Below are 20,009 nucleotides of genomic sequence, written 5' to 3' on the forward strand. Positions count from 1 at the left end.
AAGGTAGAATTGGGATCATGGTAGTGGGGTGGAGGAAGCATTTAAGAACTAGAGGAAAATTGCATATTTCACCGTTACTACACTGCACTCCGATTTGCTCCTCACCTCCCTGCAGCCCTTCTGCAAGGGGATTTTCTTTTCGTATTCCTTTTTCAGTACAGCAATCCAGGAGAAGTAACACTGTGCCATTGATGCTTAGGCTAACCCGTGCCTGGAAAACAGTCTGTTCTGCTCAAACCTGGAGCTGAAATCCCACCTATTGGTAGAATTGTCACTCACCTTCAATTTGTCACTCTGCATTCCTAAACAATCACAAAGTTCCCCTCCTAACAAATAACTTTCAAATATCTCATTTGGCTCCGATAGTCAACATTTTGGCTAACTTGATTTTGAAGACTTGTGCAGATAAAGCCCTAGGAATTGGTATTGTTTAATTGACATTGCAGTTGCTGCGCTCATAATAAGAGGTCTTCTTTGCAAAATAGATTATGCCAACTGAATCTCTCAAGTCGATGCCAGGACAACCTTTTCCTTCTCCTCAGCTTAGAGTTAATTGAGTGTTAACCTGGATGTTCAAAAGAAAAGTGGCTAATTTGCCAGGGAGAGAAATGGAGCGCAGGAGGTGCTAAGGCTGTCACCGAGTTTGCTTTGATCTAGGCTGGCTTTTACACCCTGCAAGTTCTGTGGAATGCAGCAATTTCAGAGAGTGTCTGTGTTCTGAATATTATTGTTAGATGGCCGTTGAGTGCATTCATACGTGCAACAGAACAAAAGGTTGCCTGATCCTGAATCAGCGACACAATGACAGCCTGGTCTAGCCCAGCAGTTCTCAACCTGGGGGTCACAACCCCTTTGGGAGTCGAATGACCCTCTCGCAGGGGTCGCCCAATTCATAACAGTAGAAAAATTACAGTGATGAAGTAACAACGAAAATAATTTTATAGTTGGGGGGAGTCGCCACAACTGTATTAAAGGGTCACGGCATGAGGAAGGTTGGGAGCCAAGGTTCTGGCCCATCATTTAGCCTAGGGTGCCAGTCTGTCTCCCTGAGTGTCCGGAGGCCCTCTTTGGCTTCACTGAATGCGGGGTTCTCCTTGACAAGAGCTTCCCTTTGGGTGGCAGGTCCCGCAAGCAAGTCTGACCAGGGTCTTTTAGGATCTATAGAGAGGTTTTAATCAGCGCCTGTTGAGAAGTAAATTGTCGGGTCTTTCTCCTTACTCTGAAAACGTTCAACTCCCCTGAAAACCTTGAATGAGCCCGCTGGTATTTGAGATGTCCGTGGCCTAGCTCCCAGGATCACACAGCATCCAAGCACAACTCTACAACGAAGTGAACAGGCAGGCAGCGGATGTTCTCGGGACCCGCTCAGAGCCAGTCAAGACTCGGTGTCCAGGTCTCCCTCGGGGGTCCGACATCTGTGTACCGATACGGATGGGAAGCCCTTCGAAGGAGAGATCCAAAAGCCCCCACCAGCCAAAGCTGCGTCACAGGCACCGACATGAGCCCCACTTATCTCGTGCCCCCACTCTCGTGCTATCCTTTACTCAGGAGGCACGTTAACGTCCACTCCTTCGGTTCTAAATGTACTGTACCAAAGTTGACCCAAAAAAAAAAGCCAGATTTGAAAATAATAAAAAGCAAAGGACCACAGGTTCCATTGTTAGCCCAGAAGTGAGTCACGGCTGCAGAATGTCTTCTGTCTGCTGATTAGACCGGATGCACGCTGGGCGGGCAGTGTGGCAGGAAAGGCTGCTGCCCTGTATGTGTGAGTTAACAGTCACAAAAGGTCACCTTTTAACATGTTAAAACCCAAATCTCTCTCTTGGGCATCTGGAGGAGTGTTTTCTACACACCCTCCCAGAAGCAAAAGGAAAAGGGAAAAGGTACATTTTTCCTCTACTAATCTGACGTTCCCCCTAATCGACATAGCCATGTGCTCCCCTGCATAGGGATGGTGACTACCTGAGTTTTCTGGTTGGCAGGGTTAGTGGGCCATGGGAACGCTGATGTTTCTGGGAAGGTAGGTAATCTGTGGATCTTCTCTGGCCTGTCCAAAGCCAGTGTTCATATTTTGTGGCCATGAAGTCATCAGAATGTCTCATAACCAATGCCAATTTTGCAAAAATAAAAAAATAGTAAATGGCAATCCACATAATGAACTGGCGCGTAAGTGGGACCACCAAATAATATATCACCCACACCATGTCGTTTCTGAAGGCAGAAGGCAGCCAGCCTGTGATGAATGATGCCAGGGCAGCATGTCTGTCCCAAGCAAACCACATGCGGGATCACCACGGCAGTGCTACCGAAGCACTTGCCAAAAGAGTGAGAAAAGCGTATGCAGCATTTATTTTGTCCCCTGTTCAATGGTATTTGGAGTCTGGAGGTATTACAGATCCTTAAGCACTCAGCTACTAATCAGAGGTTGGCTGTGTGAACCCATCCCCAGGCTTCTCAGAAGAAAGGTCTTATAATCAGCCAGGAAGAGCATACAGCATGCAGTTTTCCTCTGACCCACAGAGGTCACTGGAAGTCAGGATCCACTTGAGAGCCACAAGCTCTGTGGTGTTGGTAGGTGCCGTCCGGTCCGTTCAGATACGTAGCCATGCTGCGGACAACAGAACAAAGCGCTGCCCAGTCCTGTGCCATCCTCCCAATTGTTAGCTTGAGTCCCTCAATGCCACCTGGGGTCCAGCTATCTTGTCAAAAGTCTTCTTTACTGCCGCCCATGACTTTACCAAGACACCATGCCAAGACATCGCAAGTGGGTTAAAGTTAAATGACAGCCACGGTACGAAGCACTTGATGGATTATCGCATTTAAAACTCGCAACACATGAGCCCTTATTGACTCAAGACTATTTCCCAAACCAAGGGTTTTCGAACTGTTTTGTGAGGGATGGAAACTTTTTGCAGATAAAATCTTCAACAAAGCATCAATACAGGAAAACAATAAAAAGCAGAGCTGCCCTTGACAGAGAGCTATCCATCACTGCGCCAACTCGTCTGACAGCAGATTGAAAGGCTGCCCAGTCCTGCATCACCCTCATGAACACTAGCAGGTTGAAGTGCATCATCGCAGCTATCCAGCCAAGCCACCTCATCGAGGATCTTCCTTACCTTCATCGGCTCTTCACTTTACTATCATGTGTCCTGATCATGTGTCCAAAACAAGCACACCTGACCATGTTCTGTTGTCCACGAAGAGACTGTCATTGGTCAGTTTTTGGAAGTAGGCCACCAGGTCTTTCTTCCTAGTTTCTCTTGGGCTAGGAATCCAGTGAAACATGTCCTGGAGGACCAGGCAGTATTGAAACACTGACGCCATCGCTCTCAGCAACACACAAACGACCACCGTGCGAACTGCACTGGCAAATGGGTTGGTGGAGAATTGCCCTAGTCAGAATGAAAATGAACAGATAGTCCGGAGGCCCAACCTCCTCCGCAGTCTGCCAAGGCCGTGGAGGCGCCACTCTAGAACCATGGGCTCTGAGGGATTCTGAGATTAGCTTTGGATTAGACATGGATATGTTTTAATTCATTTAATCCTCACAACCTAAGGAGGGCCATGTCATCCTGGCCATTTTATGTAAGCAAAATCCACAAGGTCATCCTATATTTTAAGTTCCTACAAAGGCAAACAAAGGCATTGATGGTCCGTGGCTAGAATTCCTGCCTCTCATGCAGAAGACCCAGTTTGATTCTCCACTGGAGGATCTGTCTCATGCACAGCCACCACCTATCTGCCAAGAACTTGCAATGCAAGTTCAAGGGCAAAAATATTTCCACAGGCTAGCCCACATCTGGAGTGGACACAACACTCTAAGGAGGTCATATTTGATTAAATTGCCTCTGGAAGAGGGAGGCTAGATTGGTGAAAGACAGGGAAGCTGGGCTATAGAGAATACTGAGGGAGTACAGGATGTTTAGTCTGGAGAAGAAAAGATTATGAGACTTTGATGGTTGTTTTCAACAGTTAGAGCGCTATTATGTGACTATAAGAAAATCAGTAAAACTTTTTTGAGTTATTTCAGTTGGGCCAATGGGGTGAGAGTTTGAAACAGGCAGATTTCAATGTCTGCAGAAGTTTTCCTGCCAGCCTTAGGAAAGGCTGCCACAATCATACGTCAACATTGGCGTGTCCCAGCTGGAGCCAACTATCATGTAAATGGCTTCCTTCCCGAACAGGTTGATCTTGCTGGGTATTGGAATAACGATGAAAATAAATAGTCTCTGAAGATCTCTGTAATGTCAATTATTTCACTTTTATATTCCAAGTTAAGTGGAAAGTAGCATAATTTGTCGCACACTTTCTTAGGCCTTCAAATCCATCAGGTTTTTGCTAACCCACAACAAATGAAGAAGTCCTTTCCCCACCTTACTGACTAAACCAATCCTGGATCCATTGATAGAGTGTCAGAGTAGATCTACTTCTAGTAGTAAAATACACTTGGGGTAAAATAACTAATAAAAATCGGAGTGTATCTCAACTCATCACTTGGACAGGTAAATATGGTTTGCTGACCAAAACACATGCAGCGGGGGGACTATCTTGCCTCAGAGGAAGAAGAGGTCCGTAGAGAGAGCCTAAAATATGGACAAAGGGAAGGATCCACATAAGCAGGGGAAATAATGGTTCCCAGCTGCCAAACTGTCAGAGGAGCGAGACACAGAGTGCTCAGTTCCCTGAGACTTCCCTAATATTTACTGTGGCTGTGTCTCCCACGCTCCGGGTCAAGGTCAGCACCTTCTGACCTGCTATGGTTTTAGGTGTGCCCATGTGTCACCAATCACCTAAGAGGTAACCGCATCCTCAGCTGGTCATTTTTATTGCCAACTTATAACCAAGAAACACTTTGGCTAGAAAGTGGCCTTTAATAAAACATGTATAGTTCAAAATAAACAAAGCAATGAAGGGCTTCTATCAATAAACTCCTGCACTGAGCACTTCTTGATTTTGTGCTGCCTACATCATTGTGGCATCCCTCGACTTGTAAGAAAGCAGGGTTTCCCTTTTGAAGGGTGAAGTCTTGCTGTTTTAATATTGTGTACTAGCTCATCTGTGACCTCTAACAACCTAGGGGTTGACAAGCAAACATAGATACAGCTAGCATAGTTATTACCTTTAACTAAAGTCATGTCACAGAGTTTCAAAGTTCAAGAGCTTAAAAGGGTAGAAAATAATGGTTTTGTATGATACTAACAGCCACCACGGCTAAAAGACAATTTCACAATTACTTTTATGATCCCTGTGGAGCAGCGGTTCTCACTCTGTGGGTCACAACCCCTTTGGGGGAGTCGAACTACCCTTTCACAGTAGTTGCCCAATTCATAACAGTAGCAAAATTATAGTTATGAAGTAGCAATAAAAATAACTTTGTGGTTGGGGGGTCACTGCAACATGAGAAACTGTACTAAAGGGTCGCGGCATTAGGAAGGTTGAGAACCACTGAGGCTGGACAGAACTAAAGATACTTACTATTGCTAATCATTGGGGGGGGTAACATCTGCATTAGGGTCTGGTACAGATGTTACTGTCAGAGCTAAAAAAAAAAACACAATTATATAGAACAAAATGTGATACAGCTATTTTATACACATAACTCCAATGAGATGCATCATTATTTCTCAGGAGGGAGCTGGCTTCTACTTGTCCAATAGTAAAGGGGAAGCTGAGTAACTAAGGATGATAACAGAAAAAAAAGCAAGAGCCAGTTGCCATTTTTCCGAGTCATTAAAGGGCCCGCCCACTGTTGTGTGGAGATTCCCAGCATACCACAACCAGAGGGAAAAGCTGGTTTCCACTTAGCATACTCACAGAAACCATTCCAGGCCAGACTTTCGTTTTACCTATAAACATCAGACAGGGAAAGATATGACAAAATAACAATTTATAAATTATCAAGGGCTCCTGAGGGAGGGGGAAAATGAGGACCTAAAGCCGGGGGCTTAAGTGGAGAGGAAATGTTTTGAGACTGATGAGGGCAATGAATGTACAAATGCGCTTTACATAATTGATGTGTGTATGGATTGTGATGGGTTGTATGAGCCCCTAATAAAGTGATTTAGAAAATAATAATAAAATAATTTACCATTAGAGAAAGGAGAAAATAAAAAATAAAAAAAACAACATAATTTACCATTCAAACAAACAAAAAAAAGAAAGTGCAACATTTCATCGTTGACTTTTCCTTAAGTAACCTGCATCTATTAATGTTCATCAAAATGCATGAACCATTTGACTATAAGCTGAACGACATGACCATTGAGAAGTGATACTAACACACCGGTTACACCGAATTCATTTAACCCTCACAAATCTATAAAGTAGTTACTGTCATTTTCCCACTTTCATAGAGGAGGACACTGAGGCACACAAGGCTTTAAGGAATCTGCCCAAGGTCACACAGCTAAGAATTGGTAGAGAAAGGATGTAAAGGCAGAACACCTGCCTCCAAAGTCCACGTACTTAACCATTCCACTGGGTTGCCTTTCCAGCCGTGGTTGGTCTGCAGGTAAAACGAATCAAAATGCCTTGTAAGGAGCAGGCACTGTATTCGACCTTGGATCTATGGTACCATATCGAGTTTGCTAGCCGGGTCCTTTGAAGCTGGGAAAAGGATAACAATCAATAGCTCATCCATTCGGCCTGTCTTTGCCAAGCCCTCTGTGTTGGACGTGATCTTTGTGTCACTTCAGTTGCAGGGTGTTGGCATAAAGGTTTGTCTTTCTCCCTTGCAGGGGTGGAATGGTCCAAACCAGCGAGCAGTATGAATTTGTGCATCATGCTCTGGGCCTGTACGAGAGCAGACTTCCCGCAGACACAGTCCAGTGAGGCGCTGAAGATTTCCCTGACCATCGATCTCTTAGGGTGAGGAATTGGAAGGCGCTTTCCGCAGCCTAAAGGGAAGGAGAGGCCTCTGAAGCCAGCCTGTGGCATGGATTGTGGAAGACTCGGCAGCCTCCTGAAGATGGCCAGTCTCTTGTGTATATGAATGCCTTTGTAAGCATCCCCCAAATGGTTCTGAAGGTCATGTGCTGAAGGAGATGTGACAGGTGTCTCACACAGCCCAAGGTGGAGCTTGTTTTGTCCGTAGCACCTGTCTGCCACACAGAGAGTATGTGCGTAACACTCTGTGATATGGTCGTCACAAGACGGCCTGAGGAGTTGCAGAAGAAATTATCACTGTGTGCTTAGACGCTTTGTTTGCAACACAAGTCTTGTGAGTGGACTGTCAGCTCTTCAACTGCTCCTGTTTAAGTGCTGTTATCTTTCTCAGTTACCAGAATCTTGCTGCTAAAGTTGCAAGTGATTGATAGCGGATTTTTAACAAATAATTCCCTGTTTTCGGTTGCGGGGAGGGGGAGGGGAGCAGTAATTCTTTTATATGGAAATGTGTCTTGATAATATTACCTATTACATGTTTGTTTATAATACCTCCTATCGATCAACTTCAGAGCACAATGATTGTCATCCGATCTATATGTACTGACTCGCTACTACTGGACATGGAGATAAATTCTGCTCCAGAACTCTACCCAGTGTGTTTCTACATCCTGAGTTGTTTTATTTTAAAAGGGACAAACACATGTGTAGTGACTATGAACTATCAAAAATTGAAAATACGTGTCCATCTTGCACTAAGAGGGAGTTTTTGAATATGCTCGCCCCGTGGATGCTTTCTCCCAATAAAAGGCTGAGACGTACCTCTGGGAATGATGCAACCAGTCCCATTTCCAGAGGTTCTTCCAACGGAAGATGCCACACAGATCCTTACCTTTCTGGAAGGTTTTAGTCCTCAAGAGACAACTGCAGTGAAAATAACTGTACCCAGCAAGCACGAGGCATTGAGTTCAAATATCATGTTTTCATTCAGCAATGTTGACTTTGTTTCATACTGCCAATAAACTACTCTTAAATTCTAAATGTTGAGTCCCATATATATGTTTTCCCCTCCATCTAGTTAAAGAAAGACCAGTATCTTTGGGGGAAGCCTGAAATAGATCGTGTGATGGGTTTAATTTTAGTCTCTGCATCTGCCCAGGGGAGATGACTATCTCAGTGTGTAATAGTGTCATCGCTGGAGAGGTGATGAGCTCAAAGGACCATCATTATGTGGTTTTCCTCGAAGGTCGCCCAGCATATCATGATACAGACAGTACTTGTTTACAGCTTTGTATCACTCGTCATAGGGCCTCAGGAATTGCATGGTTTGTGTTGATTCGCATCACCTGAAGAGAAGGCATGCTAGGGGAACAGTCAATTATCTCTGATTACCATTCCCGTCTTCGCTCTTGAGGTTCAGAAAGAGTCATCCGCCAGCCAAGAGGTTGGTAGGTGAAGACTTAGAAGTTTTATTCTGCTTCTGGAGACTGGAAATGGTTTTTTTTCTAAATTAAAAAATTTTTAAAGTGGTCATCATAATCCCTTCTTTCTAAGGAAACAGACAAAAGGACATTGGTGTAAAACTCCTCCAAACAATTCAATAGGAGGAAGTGCTCGTCACTGGCTCTCCCCCCACCATGAAGGCACGTTTCCTTCCTAGTCTCGGCTTCTCTTATCTGGGAGAATTTTTTTTCCCCCCAAGCGAAGCATGAACGGGTGTTAAGTGGAAAATGGAGGCTGAATTTTACATGGCGGTTCTTACCTGCTTGCTCCTCGGGAACTCAGGTGAGTGTGCCTGCCTCCCTTCCTGAGGGATTTCTCCTCTCCCCAATCCAGGAGGGAGTCTCTGGCCTTTGGAAAGTCTCTGGAAGGAGGTGGAAATAGAGCCAGGTCACTATAATGAGAAAGGGAATATAAGAGGAGCCAGCAGGGCCCACACTGTTTTGCTACAAGAAAACAAGTCATAAATACCAGTAAATGGTCTTTTAAATGCCTCAGGCTGCTCCTGACATGGCATTTTTCACAGCAGAGAGAGAAGCACCCTAGGACAATTTTTGATGATTATATAACAATCTGTGGCATTTTTTCCCCCTGTAATCAGGTAATTTGTTTGTTTTGTCAGAAAGAAAATACAAGCAATATGATTAAGGGGGGCAGGGGAATGTGGTGTGTTTTATTGGGAAGTTGTCATGGGAAGGGCTGAATGTTTTCAGGGAAGAGCTGGGTCGTTGGAGAGCAAGTGAATGCTGGACATGATGGCTAAGCCAGGAAATCTCTCGCTTTTCAGGACTGAGGTTCAGCAATTGGATGCTGCGTTTTCTTACAGCAGGAAATATTGGTTTTCAAAACGTATATGAATTTATCTTTGTGAGAAAAGTGTAAAGAGATTGTCACAAATAAGTTAATGATTCTCTACAGGGCTTTAGGAAAGTTACTTGGTGGTAATCAATAATTCCATTGGTTTCTATTGGCAAGGAGGAAACATCTGCGAGGGGAGAGAAGGAAATCTCTCGGATTTGTTTAATTTTGTTCAAACTAAAAATGTGTATGCAGGCCCTGCATTGGTCACTTGGAGTCAAATCGGATGTTTTGTTTTGTTTGAGAGTCGGGGGGCAGTGAGATGGAAGGAGTAAAGTGGGAGAGGACGTCGGTATATTTAACTAATTGAGCTAACATGTCTCCGAGTTGTTGGGTTTGTTTCTCTTGACCCAGCTTTCTCTCATTGTTTCCCTGGGGGTGTGGTTTTTTTCTCAAACCAGGTGAACGTAAAAGAAAAGGAGATAAATATGTGTGACATCTTGACATTTTATATTGTCCACCTGGGGGGTTTAAATCCCATCTGTGGAATCTGGGAACTCCACTTAAACTAAGGACGGGGACAAGCACCCCTAGTGTTTTTATGTCGTGAGTTGTCCATGGGCTTTTTGTTTTGTTTTCTAATGAGCTTCACACCCTGCCCTTCAGCCCTTCATGAGCTTTTCATCTTGCAGAGGGGTTTCAGATTGTCCATGTCCAGAAACAACAATGCCTTTTCAAACACAACATAGTGGCCATGGGCTTGTGCAATGAGACCAGCCAAAACCATCAGTGGATGTGGACTGAGAAGGAAAAACTCCTCCATGTTAAATCCAACCTGTGCCTGGGCGTCTCCAACTCTTCCCGGGGCCCTTCCCGGGCAGCCATCTTCACGCCCTGCTCCCAGGCACCCCGCTGGACCTGTTATGAGGAAGGGGGCTTCCTGGAGGTGGAAAATGCCTCTCTGTTTCTCAAGAAACAAGGCTTCAGGGTCATGGTCAAAAAGGACAAGAAATACCTGCACAGCTGGATGAAACTAGAGGTCAACGAGGAGGGAAAGCTGGCCAACGAAAGCATCTGCTTGAGAAAAGGTGAGCTCTTCCTTCCAGAGTCCGGTTTGAAGGCGCTTCTGCTACGTGTCTTGTTGTTTCACATTCAAAGGTGTTTACAGGCCCCAATGCCGTTCCTATAGAAGATGCATCAGCTAAGGCAAGTGGATAGTATGGTGCCCCGTGATTTGGGAAACTTTATTACCCACATTAAAATAAGCACAATTTTTTTTCTGTTACTCTCTGTTCTTTCCCTTTGTTTCCTGTTTGCTTTATTCGTTCAGCAAATATTTAGTAAGCTTCCACTTTACACCAGACACAATGCTAGGCACCTTGAGTTATGTGCTTTTTGATAAAGGAATATAAATCTAGGAATATACACAGCATACACACATCAGCTGGCTCATATAGGTCAATGATGAGGAAATTAGTCAATGTTGCTGACAGACTTTTCCAGTTTAGGTCTGATTGTGAGGAATTATACAGCATCGAAGTCGCATTCTGTAAGATTGGGTAGATGACTCGTGCCTTGGCAAATCTCTTGTTAGCATCTTTAGCGAGGCTTCTAGCTTGGGGTGCAATGATGGACAGAGGCTAGATGAGGGCCACATGTAAAAACGTATCCAGGTACACACGTTTCTGATGCAGCACAGCTTGAGTTGGGGAATTTTGTTTGTGGAATTTGTATATATGAAGCTGGATCTTCTCTTTTGCTTAGTATGATTGCTGATCCTTCTGTTTGAGATTTGCTTTAGGAAATCATGAAAAATAAAACTTATAGAATCACAAAATTCTGGGCTCACAGACAGATTCCAAATGACTGGGAAAAGTCTCTGGACGTGGAGACTTTCATTAAGAAGATTGAAGTGTATCAAAGTTAAATTCAGAATCATGGGTGATTTAGCAATAGAGAATGGTTGTTGTTGTTGTGTGCCATAAAGTTGATTCCAACTCATAATGGCCTCGTGTGCAGGAAGGAGAACAAAACGTGCCCCACCCCTACCTATGACTAGAACCCAAGTTCCTGAATTCCCCAAGGTCGTCTTCCATCATACCAGGGGTTCGATGTTCCAAGTTCTTGGCCTACTGGCTTCATAACAGTTTGCTGTTGTGCTTAGGTGCCACCGAGTGGGTTCCTACCCGGAACCATCTTAAGTCCTGCAGAACAAGGTGCTGCCTGGTCCTGCCCCATCCTCACAAGGGATGTTTGAGCCCATGGTTGCAACCACTGTCATTTCATCCCCTTGAGGGTCTTCCTCTCTCACTTACCATCTACCAAAGACCATGTCCTCTCCAGGGACTCATCTCTTCCCAACACATGCCCAAAGGAAGGGTGAGATCTCGCCCCCTCCACTTCTAAAGAACATTCTGGCTGTGTTGCCTCCAACACAGCTGTATTTGTTCTTCTAGTTATACGTGGTTATTTCCATATTCTTTACCAGTGTCAGCATTCAAATGCATCCGTTCTCCTCCCCGCTCTTCCTTATTCACTGTGCGGCTTTCGGCTTTCGCATGCCTGTGAGACCTTTGAAAATGCCTGGGTTGGATCGGGTGCATCTTAGGTCTCAAGTCTCAAAGTGACAACTTGGCTCTGTAGGGTTTTAAAGAGGTTTTGCAGCGGATTAACCCAATGCACTGTGTCGTGTGATTTCTTGGCTGCATTGATTGTGGACCCAAGTAAAATGAGATCCCTAACAATTTCAAACTTTTCTCCATTTATAGTGATATCGTTTATCGTCCCAGATGTGAAGATTTTTGTTTTCTTTTCATTGATGTGAAAGCCATACTAAAGGCTTTGATATTATCCCCTATTGGCAGCATATTTTGATGCTTTTTAAAAACTCCTCAGATGATTTTGATGCATGCCCCCATTTGGGGCTCATCATCCACTGTACTCTAAAATTTCTTTCTCAGATAATGACTTTTAAGGCTCATATGAATTTTCCCACCATGCTGACTAATAGGCAGTTTTCTGCCTCTCCTACATTTCATGAACTAAGCAATAGTTTAATTTTATGTCCTTTGAATGCAGTAGGACTCTTCTACATTAGATTTTGAGAGGCACAGTCTCATATTAATTCTGACTATGATAATAAAAGTAGAGTAGCCAAAAAGATTTAAATTTATCAATAAACATCACCAATAGCACCAATTACAGAATTCTTCTCTATGATTTATCTGAATATCCCCATCCTACACAAAAGAAAATCACTGTAAAAATTCCAGGACTAGCATTATCTACCACTCCACTCATCTGTCAGTTGGTTGTACTGGGGTGGCTGTGTGTTGCTGTGACGCTGAGAACTATGCCACCAGCATTTCAAATGCCATCACAGAAACCCCTGGTGAGTAGGTTTCAGCTGGGTGGCCAGATGAAGTACAGACTAAGAAGGAAGAATAGGCTGTCCACTTCCAAGGAATTCACCAGTGAAAACCTATAGACGGCAGCTGAACATCCATTGTCCATAGAGTGCCAGAGAAGAGTCCCTCAGATAGGAAGGCAATTGAAGTATGACTAGGGAAGAGCAGCTGCTGCCTCAGGGGAGCCGTCACCTACGTAGTGATGACAGTGACATGGGTAGAGTAAAGCTCTGGACCTTCGTTTACTGATGACACATGACTGAACGAGAAGAAACAGCTATAAGCACCCAGAAAAGATGGAAGTTCTCAGAAATGAAATGGAATTCACAAAAATAGTTTCAAAGGGCAGCAGAAGGAAACAAACTATTACCATATATACTCGAGTATAAGCTGACTGGAATATCAGCCGAGACCCCTAATTTTACCACAAAAACTGCATTAAAAATGTGCTGGAAAACTCAGCTTACACACGAGTATATACGCTACATGAAATGTGCAAAGACGTGTACAGTCAGGAAACCAAAAGGAAAGAACATACTCAACATACCACCTCAAGCTGAAAGAAATGAAAAGTCGGGCTTCCTGTTGCACTATTGAAGGACAGTATGGGCAAAAGATTGGACAACCCATGGAGCCTGGAAATAACACACAGTCACTGTACCAAAAAGAACTGGTTAACATCCAACTACTTCGAGAGGTAGCATATAATCAAGAACCAGTGATGTTGCTGGAAGAAGTCCACGCTGCACTGAAGGAACTAATGGACAACAAGACTCATGGAATTGAAGGAATGCCAACTGAAATGGTTCTCCAAGCTGGTGAAGCACTGGAAGCCCTCACCAGTCCATACCAAGAAATTTGGGGGAGAGGTACTGATTGCAACTGATTGGAAGAGAGCTATATTTGTCCCCATTCTACAGAAAGGCAATGCAACAGATTGCCAGAAGAAACCAGCTCATAGCACAATCATTACGGGTTCTGTAGGCGCAATTATACAGCGATAATAAGTAAAAATTATAATAAAGTTATAGAGAGCATGAGAGATAAAAGAGATATATAGAAATAAATGGAGTCAGACACATTTTACATGGTAGTATTGCTCATCTCAGCCCCGCATGATGGTCCACGTGGAGGAAGAGAGAGGGGAAGGAGGACAGGACAGGAGAGGAGAGGGGGAAGAGAGGGAAGCCACTAGGGAGAGAGAGAAACTTTAATGCTTCCCCAGCTTTTATCCTCTCTGGGGAAGTGCAAGGCCCCTAATTACAGGTGAAAACATATGTCACAGGAAGGGGTTGCACTATAGGTTATACAGTAAAGAGAGGGGGTGGTCTAGGGACATACATGCAATAGGAAGAGGAAGGATTGGGGTATACATGTGACAAGATGGGCGGATCCTAGATTTAGGATGGCAGATTAACTTTGACCTGTTCCTGGGTCTCCATAGGAACCATTATCAGTAGGGTGTAAACCCTTCCTACAGGAACCAAGCTAAAGGTCCCAAGCTTCAGAGAGAAGTAGTCCATTGTCTCCAGCAGCAGGGAGCAGGCCCAGTGCAGTCTGGCAACTGATCGCCCTCAGTGGGGTGATTGCCTGCACATCTGACCTCCCCCCACAACAGATGCTGAAATTATCTAGCATTATCATTATCACATCAGTAAAATTTTGCTGAAAATCATTCAGCAATGTTTGCTGCTAAGCATTAACAGGGAGTAGTCAAAAATTCAAGCTAAATTCAGAAGAGGATGTGGCATGAAAGATATAATTGCCAACATCCCATGCAACTTGACTGAAAACAGAAAATAGCACAAAGATGTTTCCTTGTGTTTTATTGACTACACAGAGGCATTTGCCTGTGTGGCTCATAACAAACTATGGATACCATTTAAAAGAGCTGGAATTCCTGAACACTTCATTGTGTTCGTGCGGAATGTATATATGGACCAAGAGGTCGTTGTTAGAGAGAATAAGAGGATACTGAGGGGCTAAAAGTAAAGAAAGGCAGACGTCGGGTTGTATCCTCCACTTGTATTCTTGTTAAATCTGTATGCTGACCAAAGAATACAAGGAGCTGAACTCGATGAAGAAGAACGCAGCATCCGGATTGGAGGAAGGCTTATTAACAACCTGTGATATGTAGATTTATTTGCTGAAAGCAAGGAGGGTTTGAAACACTTGCTGATGAAGATTAGAGACTGTCACCTTCAGTGTGAATTGACACTCAATATAAAGGAAACGCAACTCAGAACAATACACAGCAACATGCTAAATGGAGAAAAGATTGACGTCGTCAAAGATTTCATTTGACTTGGATCCACAGTCAATGCTCGGGATGCAGCAGTCAAGAAATCAAACAACAGATTGCATTGGGCAAACTTACCCCACAAGACCTCTTTTAAGGTGCTAAAGAGCAAAGCTATGATTTTGAGGACTAATGTGTGTCTGATTCCAGGAAAGGTATTTTCAATTGCTTCATCTGCAGCTGGTTGGGCAATGAAAAAGGAAGCCCAGGGAGAAGAGTTGATGCATTTGAACTTGGCATTGGTGGAGAAAACTGAGAAGTCCTGTGGACTGCCGGAAGAACAAATCTGCTTGGAAATAAGTACAGCCAGGATGTTTCTTAGAATCCAGGATGGTAAACTTTATCTCGTCTATATTTGGACATGTTATTCAGAGAGATTAGTCCCGAGAAAAAGACATCATGCTTGGTAAATGTGAGGAACATGAAAAGTGGAAGACCAGACAGAGATTGGCACCACGGCTGCAACAATGCTCAAAAGTTACGAGGATGGCATAGGACCATCGGAGTTTCAGTTTCTTGTACATAGGTTCCCTATGAGCGGAAGCCAACCCAACAGGTTTTATATATAAGAAAGAAACCTACCATCGCCACCAAATTCCAATCAAAAATTTTTAGGAGAAAAATCAATAACTAGGATTGTAAGCAAGTAGTTATGAATTTAGTGGAGCATTATTCAACCGAAGAGATTTCATCTGGAGAATTGGCCCCTTGGGCCCTCACATACCCTGTGAGGTCTTCTCTTTCAAAGCGAAGTGCAAAGACTAGACCATTGCATTGAACCTCAAAAAGCCTTACCCAAAACACTCCCAGTAATCTCTGTCAGGGGAAAATGGACTTCTAGGAAAGCAAAATCTTAATTTTGAACCATTTTAGTACAAATAATCTAAACTTTAAAAAAAAACCATGTCTCCAGGAACTTGACTCATTCGGGCTCCTAGGAAATCTGACTCACGTCCGTGTCTGAGCCAAACTTGGCTCCACAGAGGCCTCAGTGGCTGATCTTTCATTGTTCAGAGCCAGGCCTTTCTTCTCAGGTGGCCCTACATGGACAGGCATTGCTAACCTTTTGGTTACCAGTTGAGTGTTTGAATCATTTGCACCAACCATTTATTAAAAATACAGAATATTTATTAGTAGATCCATAGCACTCTAGTTTGTGAGCAAAGGCATTGTGAATAAATTAATAAATAAGCCATTTGCAGTCATATGTTCACAATAAAAGATTCCACATTCTTACATTTAAGGCATTGATAAGTCCTCTTGTGCATAATAGCATAAGTATGCGTGTGGTTCATCCATAGAGTGAGAAATTTCTTATTAAGTTCTTCAATTTAAAAAGCAAATGACGTTCACAATCTGGTCCTTATGATTCATATTTTATTCATAGGGAAACATTCATCATTTTATTCAATTATCTAAGTCTTATTTATTTAGCAACTATGATAGATCACTATCACTTAGAATACACTGGAAGGCAGTGAGAGTTTGAAATGCCAGACCTTGTGTTAAACTCAAGTGGAAGAGCCAATCCTGTCACTTACAACAATTTAAAAAATATTCGAGAGCCATGAATATATTGTAACAAAGTAAACCATTATCTGAATAATAGTTTTTTTTCATTTTTTATTTTACTTCAAAGTAACATGCACATATCGAAAGAACCACATACGGCTGGAGAGCCGCAGTTTGCAGACCCAGCCCTAGACCCATGAGTCTAAAGCTGGGTTTCAAACAAGTTTCTTCTGTTTCAGCCTCTGCCAAGAGTTTGCACTTGCGGTCCTATCCCAGATACACTGAATCAGATCTATAGGCTAGCAATGTCCTCGGTTGATTCTTATAGGTCCCCTTCAAACAGAGGGTCACACCAGAATAAGACAATTACAAGCCCCGGACCCAAGGCAAGTTGCACATCAGAATCTCCTGGGGGGGCTTTTAAAAGCTACTGGTACCAGATCAATTATAGCAAGTATAGCAGTTTTAAAATGCTTGACATGATTCTGAAGTATAGTCAAGATGGAGGAAAGATCACTAATTATGTCTTAGCATTATGGAAGAGACAGAGACTAGATTCTTACAAAAGAGTATAAACAGAAAACAGTATTCCCTTCTCCAATATCTACCCTCACTAGGAAATGTTAAATTAAGCAACTGTGCTTTTAACACATTTTTTAACAGATAATTTTAACACTAAATGTTTTCCTAAAACAAAAAAACCTATCCAAGTCCATCATTAACTAATTCTTGTCATAATGTAGCTGTAATGCCTGGTAATGCAAATGATTAAAACTACCTCAACTGTTAATCAAAAAGTTGTAGATTCATTCTAGCCAGAGGTATGGGGGGTGGGGGGTAGTCTTGGTGACCCACCTCTGAGAGATCAGCCAATGGAAACCCTATGGAGCAGAGTTATGCTCTGAAAACCATGGTATCATCCTGGGCAAATCACCTGCGATGCAACTTGTTTGTTTTTGTAACTGGTTTTCATTTTTACTAAGCTACCTTTTATTTCTTCTTCTCCTTTATTTCAAGGCCCTCTAACAAAAGGATGACTCGTATAGAGTTTGAAAGGTGATTCAAATTCAATTAAAATTGCCAAGAAACTCAGAGTCAAGTAAAGGAAGCAGCACTAGATTAGGAGTAAGAGCAGGTTTCCGTCTCAGCCCCGAGGATGTGGCTCCTAGGGTCGAAACCTTCTCCTTAATGAGACGAGAGGAGAGGTGCAAATAAACCTTTATGTCTCGAAACCAAGAGAAGAGATCTGAGGCAGAGAACAAAGGGCTTGATGAATTAGGGATATGTAGGAAGAGGACTATACTGGAGGCAGCTTTCCTCAAATAATCACTGCACTGCAGTCATTTTCATCAGGACAAGAATTAAGATTTCCTTTTTAATTTTTAATGTAATTTATACTTCTTTAAAGTAACCATTTAATGGTACCAATAGAATAAAATGCATTTCTACAAAATAAAACACTAAAGAAACCCATTTGATAGATCATATTATTAAGACACATTTCCACAGAAAAGTTACTGCTTTGGGGGTTCTATGTATTTTTTTTAAATAAGAAAGTATTTGTTAAAAGCCCACTATCAAACACTTGAAACTATAGGAGCAAGATTCTGGTAATTAAGAAAGTGAATAACACTTAAAACAGGAAAACGTAACAACTAAAAGTTCATTGGCAAAACCTCATGAACAGGAGCCTAATTACATGAAATAGAAGCAAGGATGCCAAGGAGTTTGCTCTGGAGGCCCATGGAAAGCAGGCATCACACCTGAAAGGTCTTAAAATGTTCTTTAAAGCTAATCTTGACGACCATGCTCACCAAATGTCCGAATTGTAGGGAGCAATAAAGCCTGTTGCTAAGGACTAATCGGAATCATAGTTATTGTCTTCCCTTCCATACAAGCCAAGCACAATTTTAAACTGACCAAGCCATGAAATCAATTCGGCTGGGAATAGCCTGTGCCACCCCACCCCCACCAGACCACTTAGTGGCCTGATGACTGTAGTTTTAAGGATTTACATTATGGGGAATTAACTCATTCCTAAACTCCTGTATGTGTGGGAAAGAGAGAAATGTACTCAAGGGGGATTACTGACTTGCAAATAAATCCAATTATCCTAGAGAAGGGGAAATTAAAACACAGTAAACTTGAAATAGACTTGAACTATCTCATGGTAAATCCATCCGCAGATAGGACCTATGCAGGCAGATTCAGGACTTCCCGGTGATACAAAACTCCATTCATTATTTAAATACCTTCCCCCAAAGGAATGCCAAGTCTCTCTCTACTTATAAAAACCTGATTGTCAAAATTTGCTCCTTTCAATCAGATGTTTTATATTCCATGGACAGTAACATTGTATATTTCAAACATCAGTCAACCAATCAACATTTATTCAGTACCTACTACAGGCTAGTCATCCAAATCTCATTCGTCTGAGAGCAGGTAAATCTTCCAATGTCTCTGAGATAGGTGAGCTCATGCAATGACTAAAAGACCTTTTGCTGATGAAGTAAACCATACTGCTGCCAGCTGACCATTGGTGGTTTAAGTAATTGTTTAATTGTAGTCTTGTGAGGAATAAAATGTACATGCATAGTGAAAGCTTGGGAAAGAGCATCTTTACTCTGGGCTTTTTGACGGGGGCAGCCAGGAGCGGGCAATAAATACACAGGGTTTAGGGAAATGAGAAACAGACAGTGTACTTAGGCACACGCTGGCCCTGCTTTAACTGAAGGAGCTAATAGAGGCATCTGAGAGACTTTTTATTTCTTTGCATCATTATAACAACAAGGACCTTAAAAGTGGTCAATAATCTAGATGATCATTGACAATGTAATTATTGTTATAGCGTTGATATCAGCAATAAAAATAGCTGACATCGAGTCCAAAGTCCCCATTCATTTCAACCTGGGATGTCAATAAACTTAGCAGGGCACACACAGGACCATGTCTCACTTCCATAGGCCTTGCAGCTTTGTCTTTGGGGTCTCCATCATGGACCCTAAATTCTCATTCTTTTCATGATATGAGAAAAAGCATATGTAATATTTTTCAGCCCTAAAAATTATTTTTTTCCCTTTTGATTTTTGTGAGCCCTAAAAGTATTATGGGTTTTAGGCACCGCACCGAATCCATTGTGCCTAGTAAGCAAGTTGGCCCTATAAATACCAGGTAATTAACTCACCTCTGAATTCTCCTTTTGATTCAGCATCTTCCTCCTACAGCTCAACAGTCATGGCTTACAAGTCATCCTTTCCACTCCACCTACTTTATTTCCCTTACACCCTCCCTCCTCCCTGTCACCTTATCAGTGTGTGTGTGTGTGTTAGTGTTAGCAGGACTTTGAACTGGTTCTTTCTGGCTCAAACCCCTGCTGATAAATTGCATTTTCACCCCAGATAGACTGAATTAGTGTTTACATTTTAACATAGGTTTATACATTTTTACATAACGTAAGTTATAAAAGTCACCTGAGGATCTTGTTAGGCTATCTGGTACATAGATACATATGTAAATATAGAGATGGAGATACACACGTATATCATTGAAAGGAACTCTGGTGGTGATGTAGGTTAGATTTTGGCCGGCTAACTGGAAGGTCGGTAGAT

General features: G+C 42.7%; 2 protein-coding genes across 3 annotated transcripts in view; both read left to right on the top strand.

The window, feature by feature from the left end:
- Positions 1-7,926, top strand: part of PTPRR (protein tyrosine phosphatase receptor type R) — a 283,812-nt gene extending 275,886 nt beyond the window's left edge. For both annotated transcript variants that reach the window (XM_004700448.2, XM_004700449.3), the window contains one exon: positions 6,741-7,926. In XM_004700448.2, the coding sequence (XP_004700505.1) occupies positions 6,741-6,834 (94 nt within the window). In that variant the 3' untranslated portion in view covers positions 6,835-7,926. The remainder of the gene's footprint in view (positions 1-6,740) is intronic.
- Positions 7,927-8,430: 504 nt separating this feature from the next.
- Positions 8,431-20,009, top strand: part of PTPRB (protein tyrosine phosphatase receptor type B) — a 124,929-nt gene continuing 113,350 nt past the window's right edge. The window contains exons 1-2 of the mRNA XM_045291892.1: positions 8,431-8,670; positions 9,876-10,271. Coding sequence (XP_045147827.1) covers positions 8,616-8,670; positions 9,876-10,271 — 451 coding nt within the window. The 5' untranslated portion in view covers positions 8,431-8,615. The remainder of the gene's footprint in view (positions 8,671-9,875; positions 10,272-20,009) is intronic.

Source organism: Echinops telfairi, unplaced genomic scaffold, assembly GCF_000313985.2.
Source record: "Echinops telfairi isolate 266 unplaced genomic scaffold, ASM31398v2 ScPeMD7_2;HRSCAF=8, whole genome shotgun sequence".
NCBI classification, from domain to species: domain Eukaryota; kingdom Metazoa; phylum Chordata; class Mammalia; order Afrosoricida; family Tenrecidae; genus Echinops; species Echinops telfairi.